The 22,688-nt window shown below is 33.2% G+C and overlaps 1 protein-coding gene across 5 annotated transcripts in view; it reads right to left on the reverse strand.

Annotated features, from left to right (window-relative positions):
* Nucleotides 1-21,833: 21,833 nt before the first annotated feature.
* The window catches only part of scube1 (signal peptide, CUB domain, EGF-like 1), a 132,931-nt gene continuing 132,076 nt past the window's right edge, over nt 21,834-22,688 (reverse strand). For all 5 annotated transcript variants that reach the window (XM_035995951.1, XM_031288197.2, XM_035995950.1 and 2 more), the window contains one exon: nt 21,834-22,607. In XM_035995951.1, coding sequence (XP_035851844.1) covers nt 22,455-22,607 — 153 coding nt within the window. In that variant the 3' untranslated portion in view covers nt 21,834-22,454. The remainder of the gene's footprint in view (nt 22,608-22,688) is intronic.

The raw sequence follows: 22,688 nt of genomic DNA on the forward strand, positions 1-22,688 counted from the left end.
TACCATACTATGACTTTTTTAATCACTTTTTTCGACATACTATATTATGGCATTTTTTATACATTTTTTGACATATTATACTATGACTGTTTACAACATACTATACTATGGCTTTTTTTACCACTTTTGTTGACATACTATACTATGGCTTTTTACGATATACTGTACTATGACTTTATTTCTATTTTTTTCGACATACTATACTATGGCTTTTTTATCACTTTTGTCGACATACTATACTATGGCTTTTTACGACATACTATACTATGACTTTATTTCTCTTTTTTCGACATACTATACTATGACTTTTTTATCACTTTTTTCAACATACTATACTAAAGCTTTTTTATCACTTTTGTCGACATACTATTCTATGACCTTTTTCGATATACTATACTATGACTTTATTTCTCTTTTTTCAACATACTATACTATGACTTTTTTCGACATACTATACTATGGCATTTTTTCTCATTTTTCGAAATACTGTACTATGGCTTTTTATCACTTTTGTCGACATACTATACTATGACATTATTTCTCGTTTTACGACATACTATACTATGACTTTTTTAATCACTTTTTTCGACATACTATACTATGGCTTTTTTAATCACTTTTTGACATGCTATACTATTGCTTTTTTATAATTTTTTTCGACATACTATACTCTGACTTTTACGACATACTATACTATGGCTTTTTTATCTCTTTTGTCGACATTCTATACTATGACTTTTTTCGACATACTATACTATGGCTTTTTTATATGTTTTTTGACATACTATACTATGACTTTTTACGACGTACTATACTATGGCTTTTTTATAACTTTTTTAGTCATGCTATACTATGACTTTTTTCTCTTTTTTCAACATACTATACTATGGCATTTTTTATATGTTTTTTGACATACTATACTATGACTTTTTACGACACACTATACTATGACTTTATTTCTCGTTTTTCGACTTACCATACTATGGCTTTTTTAATCACTTTTTTCGACATACTATACTATGACTTTTATTCTCATTTTCGACATACTATACTATGGCTTTCTTGTAATTTTTTTCGACATACTATACTATGACTTTTTACGACATACTATACTATGACTTTTTTCGACATTCTATACTATGGCTTTTTACGACATAATATACTATGGCTTTTTTAATTATTTTTTCGACATACTATACTATGGCTTTTTTAATCACTTCTTTCGACATACTATACTATGGCTTTTTACGACATAATATATCATGGCTTTTTTAATCACTTTTTTCGACATACCTTACTATGGCTTTTTTATCACTTTTTTCAACATACTACACTATGGCTTTTTTAATCACTTTTTTCAACATACTATACTATGACTTTTATTCTCATTTTCGACATACTATACTATGGCTTTTTTATAATTTTTTTCGACATACTATACTATGACTTTTTACGACATACTATACTATGGCTTTTTTAATCACTTTTTTCGACATACTATACTACTGCTTTTGACGACATACTATACTATGACTTTATTTCTCTTTTTTCGACATACTATACTATGACTTTTTTATCACTTTTTTCGACATACTATACTATGGCTTTTTTAATCACTTTTGTCGACATACTATTCTATGACCTTTTTCGATATACTATACTATGACTTTATTTCTCTTTTTTCAACATAGTATACTATGACTTTTTTCGACATACTATACTATGGCATTTTTTCTCATTTTTCGAAATACTGTACTATGGCTTTTTATCACTTTTGTCGACATACTATACTATGACTTTATTTCTCTTTTTACGACATACTATACTATGACTTTTTTCGACATACTATACTATGGCTTTTTTAATCACTTTTTTCGACATACTATACTATGGCTTTTTTATCACTTTTGTCGACATACTATACTACTGCTTTTGACGACATACTATACTATGACTTTATTTCTCTTTTTTCAACATACTATACAATGGCGTTTTTATCACTTTTGTCGACATACTATACTATGAATTTTTCGACATACTATACTATGACTTTTTTCGACATACTATACTATGACTTTTTTCTCTTTTTTCAACATACTATATTATGGCATTTTTTATACATTTTTTGACATATTATACTATGACATTTTTCAACATACTATACTATGGCATTTTTTTCTCTTTTTTTGACAAACCTTACTATGGCTTTCTTATCACTTTTTTCGACATGCTATACTATGGCTTTTTTAATCACTTTTTTCAACATACTATACTATGGCTTTTTACGACATACTATACTATGGCTTTTTTAATCACTTTTTTCGACATACTATACTATGACTTTTATTCTCTTTTTCGACGTACTATACTATGGCTTTTTACAACATAATATACTATGGCTTTTTTGATCACTTTTTTCGACATACTATACTATGGCTTTTTTAATCACTTTTTTCGACATACTATACTATGGCTTTTTTAATCACTTTTTTCGACTTACTATACTATGACTTTTTTAATCACTTTTTTCGATATACTATACTATGGCTTTTTTATCACTTTTGTCGACATACTATACTATGACCTTTTTCGATATATTACACTATGACTTTATTTCTCTTTTTTCAACATACTATACTATGGCATTTTGTTATATGTTTTTGACATACTATACTATGACTTTTTTCAACATACTATACTATGACTTTTTTCGACATACTATACTATGACTTTTTCCTCTTTTTCAACATACCTTACTATGGCATTTTTATCACTTTTGTCGACATACTATACTATGGCTTTTTTAATCATTTTTTTCGACATACTATACTATGACTTTTATTCTCATTTTCGACATACTATACTATGGCTTTCTTTTAATTTTTTTCGACATACTATACTATGACTTTTATGACATACTATACTATGACTTTTTTCGACATACTATACTATGGCTTTTTTAATCACTTTTTTCGACATACTATACTATGGCTTTTTTAATCACTTTTTTCGACATACTATACTATGGCTTTTTTAATCACTTTTTTAACATACTATACTATGGCTTTTTTTACCACTTTTGTTGACATACTATACTATGGCTTTTTACGATATACTGTACTATGACTTTATTTCTATTTTTTTCGACATACTATACTATGGCTTTTTTATCACTTTTGTCGACATACTATACTATGGCTTTTTACGACATACTATACTATGACTTTATTTCTCTTTTTTCGACATACTATACTATGACTTTTTTATCACTTTTTTCAACATACTATACTAAAGCTTTTTTATCACTTTTGTCGACATACTATTCTATGACCTTTTTCGATATACTATACTATGACTTCATTTCTCTTTTTTCAACATACTATACTATGACTTTTTTCGACATACTATACTATGGCATTTTTTCTCATTTTACGACATACTATACTATGACTTTTTTAATCACTTTTTTCGACATACTATACTATGGCTTTTTTAATCACTTTTTGACATGCTATACTATTGCTTTTTTATAATTTTTTTCGACATACTATACTATGACTTTTTACGACATACTATACTATGGCTTTTTTATCTCTTTTGTCGACATTCTATACTATGACTTTTTTCGACATACTATACTATGGCTTTTTTATATGTTTTTTGACATACTATACTATGACTTTTTACGACGTACTATACTATGGCTTTTTTATAACTTTTTTAGTCATGCTATACTATGACTTTTTTCTCTTTTTTCAACATACTATACTATGGCATTTTTTATATGTTTTTTGACATACTATACTATGACTTTTTACGACACACTATACTATGACTTTATTTCTCGTTTTTCGACTTACCATACTATGGCTTTTTTAATCACTTTTTTCGACATACTATACTATGACTTTTATTCTCATTTTCGACATACTATACTATGGCTTTCTTGTAATTTTTTTCGACATACTATACTATGACTTTTTACGACATACTATACTATGACTTTTTTCGACATTCTATACTATGGCTTTTTACGACATAATATACTATGGCTTTTTTAATTACTTTTTTCGACATACTATACTATGGCTTTTTTAATCACTTCTTTCGACATACTATACTATGGCTTTTTACGACATAATATATCATGGCTTTTTAATCACTTTTTTCAACATACTATACTATGGCTTTTTTAATCACTTTTTTCGACATACTATACTATGGCTTTTTTATCACTTTTTTCGACATACTATAGTATGGCTTTTTTAATCACTTTTTTCGACATACTATACTATGGCTATTCTATCACTTTTGTCGACATACTATACTATGGCTTTTTACGACATACTATACTATGACTTTATTTCTCTTTTGTCGACATACCATACTATGGCTTTTTTAATCACTTCATTCGACTTACTATACTATGGCTTTTTTAATCACTTTATTCGACATACTATACTATGGCTTTTTTAATCACTTTTTGCGACATACTATACTATGGCTTTTTTAATCGCTTCTTTCGACATACTGTACTATGGCTTTTTTATCACTTTTGTCGACATACTATACTATGGCTTTTTACGACATACTATACTATGACTATTTCTATTTTTACGACATACTATAATATGACTTTATTTCTCTTTTTTCGACATACCATACTATGGCTTTTTTAATCACTTTTTTTGACATACTATACTATGGCTATTTTAATCACTTTTTTTGACATACTATACTATTGCTTTTTTAATCACTTTTTTTCGACATACCATACTATGGCTTTTTTATCACTTTTGTCGACATACTATACTACGGCTTTTTACGACATACTATACTATGGCTTTTTTATTACTTTTTTCGACAGGATATACTATAACTTTTTTCTCTTTTTTCAACATACTATACTATGACTTTATTTCTCTTTTGTCGACATACTATACTATGACTTTTTTCGACATACTATACTATGGCTTTTTTATTACTTTTTTCGACAGGATATACTATAACTTTTTTCTCTTTTTTCGACATACTATACTATGGCATTTTTTAGATGTTTTTTGACATACTATACTATGGTATTTTTTAGATGTTTTTTGACATACTATACTATGACTTTTTACGACATACTATGCTACGACTTTATTTCTCTTTTTTCGACATACCATACTATGCCTTTTTTAATCACTTTTTTCGACATACCATACTATGACTTTTTTAATCACTTTTTTCGACATACTATATTATGGCATTTTTTATACATTTTTTGACATATTATACTATGACTGTTTACAACATACTATACTATGGCTTTTTTTACCACTTTTGTTGACATACTATACTATGGCTTTTTACGATATACTGTACTATGACTTTATTTCTATTTTTTTCGACATACTATACTATGGCTTTTTTATCACTTTTGTCGACATACTATACTATGGCTTTTTACGACATACTATACTATGACTTTATTTCTCTTTTTTCGACATACTATACTATGACTTTTTTATCACTTTTTTCAACATACTATACTAAAGCTTTTTTATCACTTTTGTCGACATACTATTCTATGACCTTTTTCGATATACTATACTATGACTTTATTTCTCTTTTTTCAACATACTATACTATGACTTTTTTCGACATACTATACTATGGCATTTTTTCTCATTTTTCGAAATACTGTACTATGGCTTTTTATCACTTTTGTCGACATACTATACTATGACATTATTTCTCGTTTTACGACATACTATACTATGACTTTTTTAATCACTTTTTTCGACATACTATACTATGGCTTTTTTAATCACTTTTTGACATGCTATACTATTGCTTTTTTATAATTTTTTTCGACATACTATACTCTGACTTTTTACGACATACTATACTATGGCTTTTTTATCTCTTTTGTCGACATTCTATACTATGACTTTTTTCGACATACTATACTATGGCTTTTTTATATGTTTTTTGACATACTATACTATGACTTTTTACGACGTACTATACTATGGCTTTTTTATAACTTTTTTAGTCATGCTATACTATGACTTTTTTCTCTTTTTTCAACATACTATACTATGGCATTTTTTATATGTTTTTTGACATACTATACTATGACTTTTTACGACACACTATACTATGACTTTATTTCTCGTTTTTCGACTTACCATACTATGGCTTTTTTAATCACTTTTTTCGACATACTATACTATGACTTTTATTCTCATTTTCGACATACTATACTATGGCTTTCTTGTAATTTTTTTCGACATACTATACTATGACTTTTTACGACATACTATACTATGACTTTTTTCGACATTCTATACTATGGCTTTTTACGACATAATATACTATGGCTTTTTTAATTATTTTTTCGACATACTATACTATGGCTTTTTTAATCACTTCTTTCGACATACTATACTATGGCTTTTTACGACATAATATATCATGGCTTTTTTAATCACTTTTTTCAACATACTATACTATGGCTTTTTTAATCACTTTTTTCGACATACTATACTATGGCTTTTTTAATCACTTTTTTCGACATACTATACTATGGCTATTCTATCACTTTTGTCGACATACTATACTATGGCTTTTTACGACATACTATACTATGACTTTATTTCTCTTTTGTCGACATACCATACTATGGCTTTTTTAATCACTTCATTCGACTTACTATACTATGGCTTTTTTAATCACTTTATTCGACATACTATACTATGGCTTTTTTAATCACTTTTTGCGACATACTATACTATGGCTTTTTTAATCGCTTCTTTCGACATACTATACTATGGCTTTTTTATCACTTTTGTCGACATACTATACTATGGCTTTTTACGACATACTATACTATGACTATTTCTATTTTTACGACATACTATAATATGACTTTATTTCTCTTTTTTCGACATACCATACTATGGCTTTTTTAATCACTTTTTTTGACATACTATACTATGGCTATTTTAATCACTTTTTTTGACATACTATACTATTGCTTTTTTAATCACTTTTTTCGACATACCATACTATGGCTTTTTTATCACTTTTGTCGACATACTATACTACGGCTTTTTACGACATACTATACTATGGCTTTTTTATTACTTTTTTCGACAGGATATACTATAACTTTTTTCTCTTTTTTCAACATACTATACTATGACTTTATTTCTCTTTTGTCGACATACTATACTATGACTTTTTTCGACATACTATACTATGGCTTTTTTATTACTTTTTTCGACAGGATATACTATAACTTTTTTCTCTTTTTTCAACATACTATACTATGGCATTTTTTAGATGTTTTTTGACATACTATACTATGGTATTTTTTAGATGTTTTTTGACATACTATACTATGACTTTTTACGACATACTATGCTACGACTTTATTTCTCTTTTTTCGACATACCATACTATGCCTTTTTTAATCACTTTTTTCGACATACCATACTATGACTTTTTTAATCACTTTTTTCGACATACTATATTATGGCATTTTTTATACATTTTTTGACATATTATACTATGACTTTTTACAACATACTATACTATGACTTTATTTCTCTTTTTTCGACATACTATACTATGACTTTTTTATCACTTTTTTCGACATACTATACTATGGCTTTTTTATCACTTTTGTCGACATACTATACTATGACTTTTTTCAACATACTATACCATGACTTTTTTCGACATACTATACTATGACTTTTTTCTCTTTTTTCAACATACTATACTATGGCATTTTTTATACGTTTTTTGACATACTATACTATGACTTTTTTCAACATACTATACTATGGCCTTTTTTCTTTTTTTTCGACATACCTTACTATGGCTTTTTTATCACTTTTTTCAACATACTACACTATGGCTTTTTTAATCACTTTTTTCAACATACTATACTATGACTTTTATTCTCATTTTCGACATACTATACTATGGCTTTTTTATAATTTTTTTCGACATACTATACTATGACTTTTTACGACATACTATACTATGACTTTTTTCGACATACTATACTATGGCTTTTTTAATCACTTTTTTCGACATACTATACTACTGCTTTTGACGACATACTATACTATGACTTTATTTCTCTTTTTTCGACATACTATACTATGACTTTTTTATCACTTTTTTCGACATACTATACTATGGCTTTTTTAATCACTTTTGTCGACATACTATTCTATGACCTTTTTCGATATACTATACTATGACTTTATTTCTCTTTTTTCAACATAGTATACTATGACTTTTTTCGACATACTATACTATGGCATTTTTTCTCATTTTTCGAAATACTGTACTATGGCTTTTTATCACTTTTGTCGACATACTATACTATGACTTTATTTCTCTTTTTACGACATACTATACTATGACTTTTTTCGACATACTATACTATGGCTTTTTTAATCACTTTTTTCGACATACTATACTATGGCTTTTTATCACTTTTGTCGACATACTATACTACTGCTTTTGACGACATACTATACTATGACTTTATTTCTCTTTTTTCAACATACTATACTATGGCGTTTTTATCACTTTTGTCGACATACTATACTATGAATTTTTCGACATACTATACTATGACTTTTTTCGACATACTATACTATGACTTTTTTCTCTTTTTTCAACATACTATATTATGGCATTTTTTATACATTTTTTGACATATTATACTATGACATTTTTCAACATACTATACTATGGCATTTTTTTCTCTTTTTTTGACAAACCTTACTATGGCTTTCTTATCACTTTTTTCGACATGCTATACTATGGCTTTTTTAATCACTTTTTTCAACATACTATACTATGGCTTTTTACGACATACTATACTATGGCTTTTTTAATCACTTTTTTCGACATACTATACTATGACTTTTATTCTCTTTTTCGACGTACTATACTATGGCTTTTTACAACATAATATACTATGGCTTTTTTGATCACTTTTTTCGACATACTATACTATGGCTTTTTTAATCACTTTTTTCGACATACTATATTATGGCTTTTTTAATCACTTTTTTCGACATACTATACTATGACTTTTTTAATCACTTTTTTCGATATACTATACTATGGCTTTTTTATCACTTTTGTCGACATACTATACTATGACCTTTTTCGATATATTACACTATGACTTTATTTCTCTTTTTTCAACATACTATACTATGGCATTTTGTTATATGTTTTTGACATACTGTACTATGACTTTTTTCAACATACTATACTATGACTTTTTTCGACATACTATACTATGACTTTTTCCTCTTTTTCAACATACCTTACTATGGCATTTTTATCACTTTTGTCGACATACTATACTATGGCTTTTTTAATCATTTTTTTCGACATACTATACTATGACTTTTATTCTCATTTTCGACATACTATACTATGGCTTTCTTTTAATTTTTTTCGACATACTATACTATGACTTTTTATGACATACTATACTATGACTTTTTTCGACATACTATACTATGGCTTTTTTAATCACTTTTTTCGACATACTATACTATGGCTTTTTTAATCACTTTTTTCGACATACTATACTATGGCTTTTTTAATCACTTTTTTTAACATACTATACTATGGCTTTTTTTACCACTTTTGTTGACATACTATACTATGGCTTTTTACGATATACTGTACTATGACTTTATTTCTATTTTTTTCGACATACTATACTATGGCTTTTTTATCACTTTTGTCGACATACTATACTATGGCTTTTTACGACATACTATACTATGACTTTATTTCTCTTTTTTCGACATACTATACTATGACTTTTTTATCACTTTTTTCAACATACTATACTAAAGCTTTTTTATCACTTTTGTCGACATACTATTCTATGACCTTTTTCGATATACTATACTATGACTTTATTTCTCTTTTTTCAACATACTATACTATGACTTTTTTCGACATACTATACTATGGCATTTTTTCTCATTTTTCGAAATACTGTACTATGGCTTTTTATCACTTTTGTCGACATACTATACTATGACATTATTTCTCGTTTTACGACATACTATACTATGACTTTTTTAATCCCTTTTTTCGACATACTATACTATGGCTTTTTTAATCACTTTTTGACATGGTATACTATTGCTTTTTTATAATTTTTTTCGACATACTATACTATGACTTTTTACGACATACTATACTATGGCTTTTTTATCTCTTTTGTCGACATTCTATACTATGACTTTTTTCGACATACTATACTATGGCTTTTTTATATGTTTTTTGACATACTATACTATGACTTTTTACGACGTACTATACTATGGCTTTTTTATAACTTTTTTAGTCATGCTATACTATGACTTTTTTCTCTTTTTTCAACATACTATACTATGGCATTTTTTATATGTTTTTTGACATACTATACTATGACTTTTTACGACACACTATACTATGACTTTATTTCTCGTTTTTCGACTTACCATACTATGGCTTTTTTAATCACTTTTTTCGACATACTATACTATGACTTTTATTCTCATTTTCGACATACTATACTATGGCTTTCTTGTAATTTTTTTCGACATACTATACTATGACTTTTTACGACATACTATACTATGACTTTTTTCGACATTCTATACTATGGCTTTTTACGACATAATATACTATGGCTTTTTTAATTACTTTTTTCGACATACTATACTATGGCTTTTTTAATCACTTCTTTCGACATACTATACTATGGCTTTTTACGACATAATATATCATGGCTTTTTTAATCACTTTTTTCAACATACTATACTATGGCTTTTTTAATCACTTTTTTCGACATACTATACTATGGCTTTTTTATCACTTTTTTCGACATACTATAGTATGGCTTTTTTAATCACTTTTTTCGACATACTATACTATGGCTATTCTATCACTTTTGTCGACATACTATACTATGGCTTTTTACGACATACTATACTATGACTTTATTTCTCTTTTGTCGACATACCATACTATGGCTTTTTTAATCACTTCATTCGACTTACTATACTATGGCTTTTTTAATCACTTTATTCGACATACTATACTATGGCTTTTTTAATCACTTTTTTCAACATACTATACTATGGCTTTTTTATCACTTTTTTCAACATACTATACTATGGCTTTTTTATCACTTTTGTCGACATATTATACTATGACTTTTATTCTCATTTTCGACATACTATACTATGGCTTTCTTATCATTTTTTTCGACATTCTATACTATGACTTTTTACGACATACTATACTATGACTTTTTTCTACATACTATACTATGGCATTTTTTCAACATACTGTACTATGACTTTTTTCGACTTAATATACTTTGGCTTTTTTCAACATACTATACTATGCCATTTTTTCAACATACTGTACTATGGCTTTTTTATGACTTTTTTTGACTTAATATACTTTGGCTTTTTTCAACATACTATACTATGACTTTTTTTGTTTTTTCGACATACTATACTATGACTTTTTTATAACTTTTTTCGACATACTATACCATGGCTTTTTTTTCTCTTTTTTCGACATACTATACTATGGCTTTTTCTCACTTTTTTTGACATACTATAGTATGGCTTTTTTCGACATACTATACATTGGCTTTTTTATCATTTTTTTCGACATACTATACTATGGCATGTTTTCGACATACTATACTATGGCATTTTTTCTCTTTTTTTGACATACTATAGTATGGCTTTTTTCGACATACTATACTATGGCATTTTTTCTCTTTTTTTTGACATACTATACTATGACTTTTTACGACATACTATACTATGGCTTTTTTCTCTTTTTTCGACATAGTATACTATGGCTTCTTTATGACTTTTTTCCACATACTATACATTGGCTTTTTTATAATTTTTTTCGACATACTATACTATGGCATGTTTTCGACATACTATACTATGGCATTTTTTATACGTTTTTTGACATACTATACTATGGCTTTTTACAATATACTATACAATGGCTTTTTTATCACTTTTTTCGACATACTTAGACTATGACTTTTTTTCTCTTTTTTCTCGACTTCGTCTCGGGCAGTAAGCCGTCCACAAGCTGGGCATATCAAACTGTTTATTGCCCTTCCTCTCAGTGATTATCCCGTTTATTCTACTTCTTGCTTGCCAACATAATAAAACAATTCAAATACTTTAATAATTATGCTTTTTCTTATTCGTATTGCATGCTTATTAAATGTATACTCTGTTTGAGTTCATCTCCCTCAAAAAGTAGTCCCCTTTAGAACTACGGTGAATAACGTTAGCTCAGCTGTAGCTAATTAGTTTCTATAGCAACCACAGTCCGGGTCAGTTGTCACTGTCAGTCTATCCTTCTGGTGGCTCTTCCACTCGGTGAAAACCTTGATAGCAAAGGCAGTTGCCTTTTTCGTGTTTGATTCAAGGGCCCCGTCTTCAATTGTACGCAGCTCCTCATCTGTCAGATCTCGGAAACGGGTACCCTGGGCCTTGTCTTTTTCTTTTGTCATTCCGTCGTCCTTGTCGCTCTTTAACCAGTCCTTGAATGTCTTCCCTCCTCCAAATATATTAAAATTGACAATGAATTCGTCCATTTTTAAAACACTGTAATGTTTAGAACTACGGCGAATAACGTTAGCTCAACTGTAGCTAACATTAATTAGTTTCTATAGCAACCACACAAGGCTGCATCTGATCACTAACGTTAGTTTAATAACGTAGTTGCTACATTGTATCTCGCTTGCAAAATGTATGTATCGACTGACCCTCCGATAGATTTCCGACACATTTTAGAAACTTTTTTAAACAAGGTTTATTTTTACAATAGACCTCAAGTTTGAAATTTCTGTGATAGAAAAAAAATACAAGCGGCGTATTGATCTACTATTTGATGACGCTGTGCTCAGTCAGCGGGAAACCTGCCAGGTTAATGCCCTCCCCCCAGCCAATCAGAATCAAGCATTCTTAAACGAAGTAGAATAAGGACTATTACAATCAATAATATGTTGAAATTAATTAAAAGGAATCCATTTCTGTAAAAAGAAAAAACAATCTGTCAGTGTTGTGTGCGTGTGTCAAGTTATAGCCTAGGCCTACCGTGCGCATATACTGCGCAAAAGTGCCACTCGCGCCTAGGATATTTAATTGTATAGCCTTGTTAGGCTATGTGCGGGGTGTGCCAACTTTTTTTTATGAGATAGAGAGACCCCCTTAAAGACTAAAAGATCATTTGAGCACTGTGACATACTATACTATGACTTTTTTCAACATACTATACTATGACTTTTTTGAAATACTATATTATGACTTTTATCGACATACTATGGCATTTTTTATACGTTTTTTTGACATACTATACTATGGCTTTTTTTGAACCCATGACCTGCGTGTCCTCGAACCAGCTTTCCATCACGCTGAGCTATCTGATCTATTGCACTGTACTTCTGTTTTGAGTTTTTGGGGAGAAGACACAACAAGAAAGAGAACATGGATGCAGCACTAAAGTTTGTAAGGTGACATGTTTATTTCCTGGAGCAAACTTTCTCTTCTTCTGGTTAACAGGGAGAAGAGTGTCTTGTAATGCAGCATGGAGATGAAAACACACTCACAGCACAAACTTTGATCAAACCAAAGGACGGTGCCATGCTGTGATGGATTATCTCGCTCTGTGGAAGCTGTTTTTTTTTTTTTTTTTTATACTTTAAAGGAACAAACAACAGTAAATGGCTCCTCCTGACGGAAGAAAACAATGCTGGATATTTCCAAAACCAGTAACACTGGAGGACGACAAGCAGAGCGAAGATGTCACCTTTGTTTGTGCAAAGTATACTCAGCAAAAAAAGAAACGTCCTCTCACTTTCAACTGCTTTTATTTTCAGCCAACTTAACATGCGTAAAATGTATGAACATAACAAAATTCAACTATTAAGAACTAAACTGAACAACGTTTCACAGACATGTGACTAACAGAAATGGAAAAATGCGTCCCTGAACAAAGGACGGTCAAAATCAAAAGTTGCAGAACGTTACAGAGAAGACATTCTCCTCCCTCATGTGGTACTCTTCCTGCAGGCCCATCCTGACATGACCCTCCAGCATGATAATGCCACCAGCCATACCGCTCGCTCTGTGCGCGATTTCCTGCAAGACAGGAATGTTAGTGTTCTGCCATGGCCAGCGAAAAGCCCAGATCTCAAGCCCATTGAGCACGTCTGGGACCTGTTGGATCGGAGGGTAAGGGCGAAAACCATGCCCCCCCAGAAATGTCCAGGAACTTGCAGGTGCCTTGGTGGAAGAGTGGGGTAACATCTCACAGCAAGAACTGGCAAACCTGGTGCAGTCCGTGAGGAGGAGATGCACTGCAGTACTTAATGCAGCTGGTGGCCACACCACATACTGTGAATTTTGATTTTGACCATCCTTTGTTCAGGGATACATTTTTCCATTTCTGTTAGTCACATGTCTGTGAAACGTTGTTCAGTTTAGTTCTTAGTAGTTGGATTTTTTATGTTCATACAAGGCTTTACACATGTTTGGTTACACAAGTTGGATGAAAATAAAAGCAGTTGAGTTTATATAGTTTGCTCTGGCTCAATGAGCGTCACTGTGAATGTCTACATGCAAGCAGTGAGACACATCATGTCCCCAAATGTTGTAGAAATTAAATCCGTGCAGGGTTTGACCACGTAGATGTCAGGCAGGTTTAATCTTTAATGACCAAAATGTCCGTTGGGAAATATGCCCAATAAATAAATAAGTAAATCCAATATTAGCATAACAATGCATAGCTATTTTACCTTAAAATAGTAGCTTCAAACTCATTTTGATGCTACACTGACTTAAAGAGAATACAGAATAGACCCATTTTAGCTGTTAACATCATTTCTAATGTTAAAAATGCAAAACAGTGCAAACGGATTTGTTTGCTCATTTCAAATATTTAATAGATGTATTATCTTGAATGACTCTGAGCTCCCACTCTGGGAGAAACGTCCCACTCTGTGTCGGAGTTGGACATTAAGCTTGGGAGCTGTTGGGACGCTGCAAGTGCGTCCTCTGATTGGCCGGCCACCACTGCTTGAGAGAGAAGTTCAACCTAGTCTATCTCGACGACGGTTCATTTTCGGGATAGTTCTGGTGCCATTGGAAGTTCCCCCGGATGTCCCTCACTTTCTGCTTTCTTAGTGTTAACTTTAAACTCTGGTCGGATCGAGCAACATTAACCCGAAACCTCTGAGCAACGTTACACGCTGAAAATGGCAAATTTTAAGGAAAATTTGGATTGTGCAACAAGGCAGGCCTGCCTAGTTCTTTCGGGAATGATTGTTAAGATTTACAAAGAATACGTTTACGGCATTTCCTCTCTAACTGGGACGTTTTGGGACCGATTGGCGGGGATTTGCTATGGACAAAATACACAAGAAGATACACTGGTAAGAGCAAATAACGTTTAACCATGTATCCAGCTAATTTAAATAGCTCAACAGTTAACTTCATTTAATATTGTATGTGGCGTTTTCTTTTGCGGGGTGCAGATGTTCCACCAAAACAAGTTCCTTCCCGAGAGCAGGGGGGAGCACATAACAATTGAATATACAAGTAGTTTTTAAACAGTGTATGTCACTTTTGCAATTATACTTTTATTTATCTCACAGCTGTTTTCTCTCATATTGTTCTTCTACTTTATTTTTTATATTTATATAGTTTCATGGTATTTTGTTCTTATATTTTTATACAGCTCACTCTAAGAGCGATGCACAACCATTCCAATGTACTTGTATGGCCCTGTACCTGTGCAAATGGCAATGAACATCTATTCTATTCTATTATTGTGTGTGTGCAGTCAGTACAGTTTGTGGTAACAATTCAGTTACAGGGTTTTCATTATGCTATTTTACCAGGACAAGGTGAGCTCCAGACAGCGACAAGCAGGATTCATCAACTCCTGAAACTAGTGAATGTCACTTTACTTAAGTAGGTGAACTTGCAGAGGAAGAGTGTAGATGTCCCGACAGCGAGGCGGTTGAAACGGGTTATTTCACATCCACTTTCTCTTTAAGACAAAGAAAGAGAATGTGAATGGAGAAAAAAAAATATCACCCCAGTGTGGATGATGATGAGTGTTTCTGATGTAGCATCCAGATCTGCTGTACTGATTGTGTCACTTGGAAGATAAGAGCAAAATTAGCAGCGTCAGCTAAATTTTCCGAGAGCGTACTTCAGGCCGGTTGTGTGTAACGGCACACAGAGCCACATCTGAGGAAAGATAAGAGATATAATGAGCAGATAGGAGCCGCTCCAAGGGCTTCTCTGTGTCTGTTTCACATTCTACATGGACACAAAAAAAGACAACCGGAGTCTGTTTTATGCTACTGTTTTATTGAATTTGTTCAGTACTGGAGTTTCATGGACCAAACAATGGCACAACACTGCGTTACAGTTTCTCTCTTTGGGTACAACCGACTAACACAAACGTTAACATTATTCCTCTACAAATTGGACTAAAGTACAAACACACAGTCTCTTTCTCTATCACAGGCGCCCGGCACAAAAACTCACCGCTCTCGCGCACGCACACACACACACACACACACACACACACACACACACACACATACACACACACACACACACACACACACACACACACACTCTCAGAATCTCTCACTCTCGCACGCACGCACGCACGCACGCACACACACACACACACACACTCAGAATCTCTCTCTCACTCTCGCACGCACACACACACACACTCTCAGAATCTCTCTCACTCTTGCACGCACGCATGCACGCACACACACATTCTCAGAATCTCTCTCTCTTGCACGCACGCACGCACGCACACACACACACACACACACACACACACACACACACACACACACCCATTCACAATAGAATACATTCTCAGGATGAAAAAAAAAACAGTCAATTATAAATTTTAGAGCATTTCATATCATTTTTTTCATAACACTCATATTGAACAGTGCCCACCTCAAACAGGAAGTAGGCCGTACCATAACTTGTCTGTGTGGCAGCTAATTGGCAAGGCCTGGAACTATACCTTATGGCAGTATGCTTTATTTTGGGAAATTATCTGACGATCCAGTGACCTCACCGACATTTGGGATTATATATACTTTAAAGGGGTGATTATCAGCCAATGCCTGTAAAAATGTGTTGTCTTTTTTCCCATTTTGTTATGGGTTTTTTCCATTTAATAATATCTTCATTTGGAATACATTTATGATCTTATTTTGGAATACAACCTCTAACTGATCAGTGCCATTCAGGACCATTCTTGTGGTGTTGCCTGCTTTTAGCCTATTGATTACAAATAATTGACATGACTACAGCATGTTTTCAAAGTACACGTTTTCTTATATACCTTCCTGTCTTGTTGGTTTCATTTCAGTACTATGAAAATCAAAAGTTAGATGCTTTAAAGCTTTTGCCGTTGTCGTTGGAAGATCAAATAATTTAATGTGGATGTCATGGACACGCTTTGCAGTTATTAGGCTAAAACATGCACAACCTACAGTATGGTCGTCAACTGATAGTTTGGATCTTTTAAAGTGTGCTTGATTGAGGTACTTCTCCATAGTCAGTGTGTTAGCTACAGTAGATGGCGGTCGGCAAGCCCCCAGTTTGGAAAAGCAGATGGGAGTACTGACACTGCTGTGGACGGAGGACAGCAGCTAAACCTTTTTTTAGACCAATTTCATTTTAAGTGTACGCTAGATTTTAAATATTTTCACAGCTTCACCTTGCCGTCAGACTCCTCTTTCCGACGGGGAACTGAACACATTATCTCCGCTCTCTTCAAAGCCACCAGACTCCTTTGACAAAATGTCATTTTACCTCGCAGAACACGGGAGTTGCTGGTCTACTGCTGCTTTACGGTAAATGTTACCACTGTCTTGATCGATCAGTTTGTTTATTGTGTACAATACAGTAACTACGTATTACGGACACTTCCGACACAGAGCACAGTATAAAGTCCCATAAGATATCAATGCGTGAAAAGATAAACCTGATTGGCTAATCTCTCTCTGGGGGCAAGTCTTACACACACACACACACACACACACACACACTAGTTTGATTGACACATTTTGGGCAAATCATTTGGGAAAAATCTTGAAAAAACAGTCCGTAGACACTGTGTCCAATTACTGTTAGGACTCACACAGCATTCCAGACGGCTAGGAAATACAACTGGCATCGGACAAAGAGCATCTGTTAATGTGTGTATCCCTTCAAGAAGTACAAATATTTGCAAAAAGTAACCCATATATAGTATATTCTATGAGACCTTTATGTTTCTGTCATTTTGATGGTGAGTGATCAAGTTTAAAAACTAGTACATTGTGGTCTTTCCCTTCTGCCGGTCGTCCTGGCTGAAGACCCTCCCTTCGCCATTTTCTGAACGCTCATAGGCTAACATTGGAAACTCGTGTTGATTTCTCCTAAACAACTGGCTCTGGAAAATGGAGGTTGGCTTGAGTCGAACAAGGAGGAGACAAGGATGACATTTACAAATATACTGCGCATAAAGAAAGTTTCTATTTATAGAATTTGTGGGGGGAAAAAAATCAAGTGTCCAGAATACAGTGAGGTACGTATGAACGTAGGTTGGACCAGCAGCTACCGTGTTCTGCGAGGTCAAATGAAAAATGAAATGAATTTCTGTCAAAGCAGTCTGGTGGCTTTAGAAGAGAGCATAGATTACTATGAGGGGCCATCTGGGACATTATTCACAATTATCTCACACACTATACTGAAATGCTTTCATACACACTAGTGAAAAATTATACTCTCACATACTGAAACCTCACACACACACAACTGAAACACTCTCATATACACTATTGAAAGTGAAATCCCGTTTCAGTATATGAGAGCGTTTCAGTATTGGGTGTGTGAGCGTTTCAGTAGTGTTTATGAGAGCGTTTCAGTAGTGTGTGTGTGTGTGTGTGTGAAGTTTCAGTATAGTATGTGAGAATATAGTTTTTCACTAGTGTGTGAGAGCATTTCACTTGCATGTGTGAGGTAATTGTGAATAATGTCCCAGATGGCCCCTCATAGTAACGGCTTCAATTCACCGTCGAAAATGGCTGCCTGACAACAAGGTAAAGCTGTGAAAATATTCCAAATATAGCGTGACTATGGATAAATACCTCACATAACCCCACTTCAAAAGATCCAAACTTCCCCTTTAATCTATAATCATTGAGCTTTGATAAGCTCTAAATGAGCACTGATACTGCCTAATATTCCTTGTGCTCAGCACAAAGACGAGAAGCATTCTCTTTTCATGAATGACGTGAGTTTAGTTTCTAGATGAGCTTTAACACCAACAAGCATTTAAAAAAAAAAAATCATCAGTCAGGGAAGGCTTGCTTCTTTATGGGTTAACAACACACAAATAAAGTTCACTGGCTCAACGTTGACGCTGCAAGTGCTACGGACACACCGACAGTCAGATAGGAAACCCCTCTCGCTCCGACTGCCACTACATTCACCTCCAGACCGACTCCAGTCACACCATACTGTACGTGCTTTTCAACTCCAGTCCCATTGTGCTGATATAGAGCCCATCTTCAATACATGGTATAGGATTTCATAGACATATTAGTACCATTGGGAATGACACAGAAACATTTAGTTGGGTTATAAAAGAAAAGCATAGTATACACACTATACTTCCTATTTAATGGAAAGAGATTGCATCCGGGTGAATGCAGATATTGTAAGTAGTTTTTTTTAGAAACAGGCATATACTGTATGTAGTATGTAAGTAGTGCCATCATACAAGAAGCTTTTGTGATGATGCCTCTTCTCTCTGGCAGCTCTAGGACATGTTGGAGGGATGAAGCAGGACTGGGCAGTGAAAACACAGACACGCCATAGTGGTGGCAAGTATGAGTGATCTAATGCTCACATTGTCTTTTCTATGTGCGCATTAGTTTAACATACAGATGTAAGATGCTAAAGCTTCAACCTAAATGTTTTTCTCGCTGTGTGTGTGTGTGTGAGAGAATGGGACTTGAAGCTACTGTAAATGAGAGATTTTGGGGGTCACTGCAAGCTACAGAGTGGGGGCAATAACAGGAGCCGCCACATGTGGCACATTTCAAAACAACACAAAAAAAAAAAAAAAGGTAACAAATACGTAACTTAGATCTTTTCCTACAGTTTAAAATATAAAATTCAAGTGCAATTAAAGTTCCAAATATTAGTTACATCACATACATTTCTCTCTAAAGTAACAATCTGTTACTTGCAGGTAGTTTATCTCATCTTGTTATATATCTTTTTTTTTTATTTTTATTTAAAAAAAATTACAATATAGACTTTCTGATTCACCCCATTGTATCTTTCTCTGTGCTCAAATGGATAAAGCACCCACTAAAAGTGGAATGGTTTACATTTCCCCAATCTAACATGTCTTTCAAATAATTTTTGTGTTAAAAATATGTTTTAAGTGCACCGACTGTTTTCTCATCTCCGCCTCGTGCACATCGCCAATAGAGAAATCCAATTCAGAATACATCCCTGGACACCGTGTGGGCCAATACATCTCTCAACACATCACGCACATACACCTGTGTATGTCCACACAAACACACACGTCTTACACACGTGTATGTGCGTTGTACCTCTGTGATGTGGGCTTCTGCAAGCTCTGACATGTTCAGTATAAATATTACAAAAAACAAAACAACAACACAGAAAAAACAAAGCAGAGCAAAATAACATGAGGGAGGTGGAGGGAGGGAAAGAAAGGATTGCAGAAAAACATGAATGAAGGGGGCAGAAATCTGGGGATGGACGGGAGAGATGAAGAAATAGTACATGGTGTGCAGAATTATGGTTTGACCGATACATTGGTTCGCTCATACTGGCCATTCACTAAATACTGGGAGTACCACTTTACAATATGACTTTAGGAATGCATCATAATCATAATAATAATGAATGACTTGATCGTGGATTACAGATTACTAACGTACAATGTTTAAAGAAATAGTCCGACATTTTGGGAAATTGACTTTCTTGTCGAGAGTTAGATGAGTAGATTAATAGCACTCTCGTATCCATCAGTTATACAATATGTGAAGCTACAGCCAGCAGTGGGGTTGGCTTAGCTTAGCATAACGACTGGAAACAGGGGGAAACTGCTAGCGTGGCTCTGTCTGAAGGTACAAAAAACTACTGCTTTTATGAGGACCAGGAAGTCGTGACATCAGGCCAAGAATGGATTGAACAAACAAGGTATAACGTGTGTATTACTGAGTATTCAGCTGGTGAGCAGACTGTGATACCTTTGGACAGATGCAGGCTAGCCGTTTACCTGTTTCCAGTCTTCATGCTAAGCTATAATTTCTGTTTCATATTTGCCATACAGACAGAGTAATGTACTGTGTGTAATGTACTAATCTGTTAAAGTAAAAGTCCTACATTGAAAATGTTACTTAAGCAAAAGTATGTAAGTATCATCAGGACAATCTTCAAGTTTTAAAAGTAAAAGTACTGAATGCAGAAAAATCCTCCCATTTTAGAAACTGGAAATGATCCAAACAGTTCTGTCAATCAACTCAGTGATTTAATTTATAATAAATCTAAATGTGTAAAGTAACTAAAGCTGTGAGATGAATGTAGTGGAGTAAAAAGTACAATATTTCGCTCTGAAATGGAGTAAAAGTAGAAAGTGGCATGAAAAGAAAAGACTCAAGTAAAGTACAAGTACCTCAACATTTGTACTTAAGTACAGTACTTGAGTAAATGTACTTAGTTACATTCCACCACTACTTGTTACTGAAACCAACCTCAGACAAAGAATGTGGAGGTTTGCTATGCTGAGTCTATTTCATTTTGTTGTTTATTTGTTGAAAAATACTCAATTCAGTATTCAATATTCAATTAGACCATGCACCACCAGTGTTGCAGATATTGCACCTTCACTGGACCACGCAGGGCCACCCTGCCTTAAGGAGCTGCTAAATGTTACCGTACCAAACTGAGAAAAACCCCTCAATACTCAATACATGTTCGGTATTAAATTGTCAAATTTAAGAAAACAATATATATCAGGCATCTTCTGCTTTTTTATAAAAATATGAATACTGGCCTGCAAAAACCCATATCGGTCAAACCTTACAGAAAAAGCTGCAGTAGCTAGAGGGAAGGGTGTCAGTTAGTGATGTGTTACTACTTAAAGGGGTCAAAGCAGCAGCATGTGAGGATTGAGGAAAAATGTGTAATCATAAAATGGATACAAAAACTTATTGACCAAGGCCGTGGAGAAGTAGACGGGGGGGGGTTTACATTTAGGTTGCTGGATTTAACAGGACAGCGGAGAGGCCCCGTCTATTTGTACGGCCTTAGGAACCTGGTGACTTTGGAGCGCAGCAGCTTGATGAAGGAGCGAGGGAACATCTCTTTGGACTCCTGTGCCGTGTACCTGAAGTAGTTCTGGGGATGGGCCAGCACGTCGAACAGGGCCTTTATCAGCTTCTTGTCCTGTAGGGAGGACACAAGGACAAAGAGTGTCATGGACCAATCATAGGAGGTGAGGACTTTTTCAACCTTTATTTCTTTTAT

Source organism: Sander lucioperca, chromosome 20 (assembly GCF_008315115.2).
Source record: "Sander lucioperca isolate FBNREF2018 chromosome 20, SLUC_FBN_1.2, whole genome shotgun sequence".
NCBI classification, from domain to species: Eukaryota; Metazoa; Chordata; class Actinopteri; order Perciformes; family Percidae; genus Sander; species Sander lucioperca.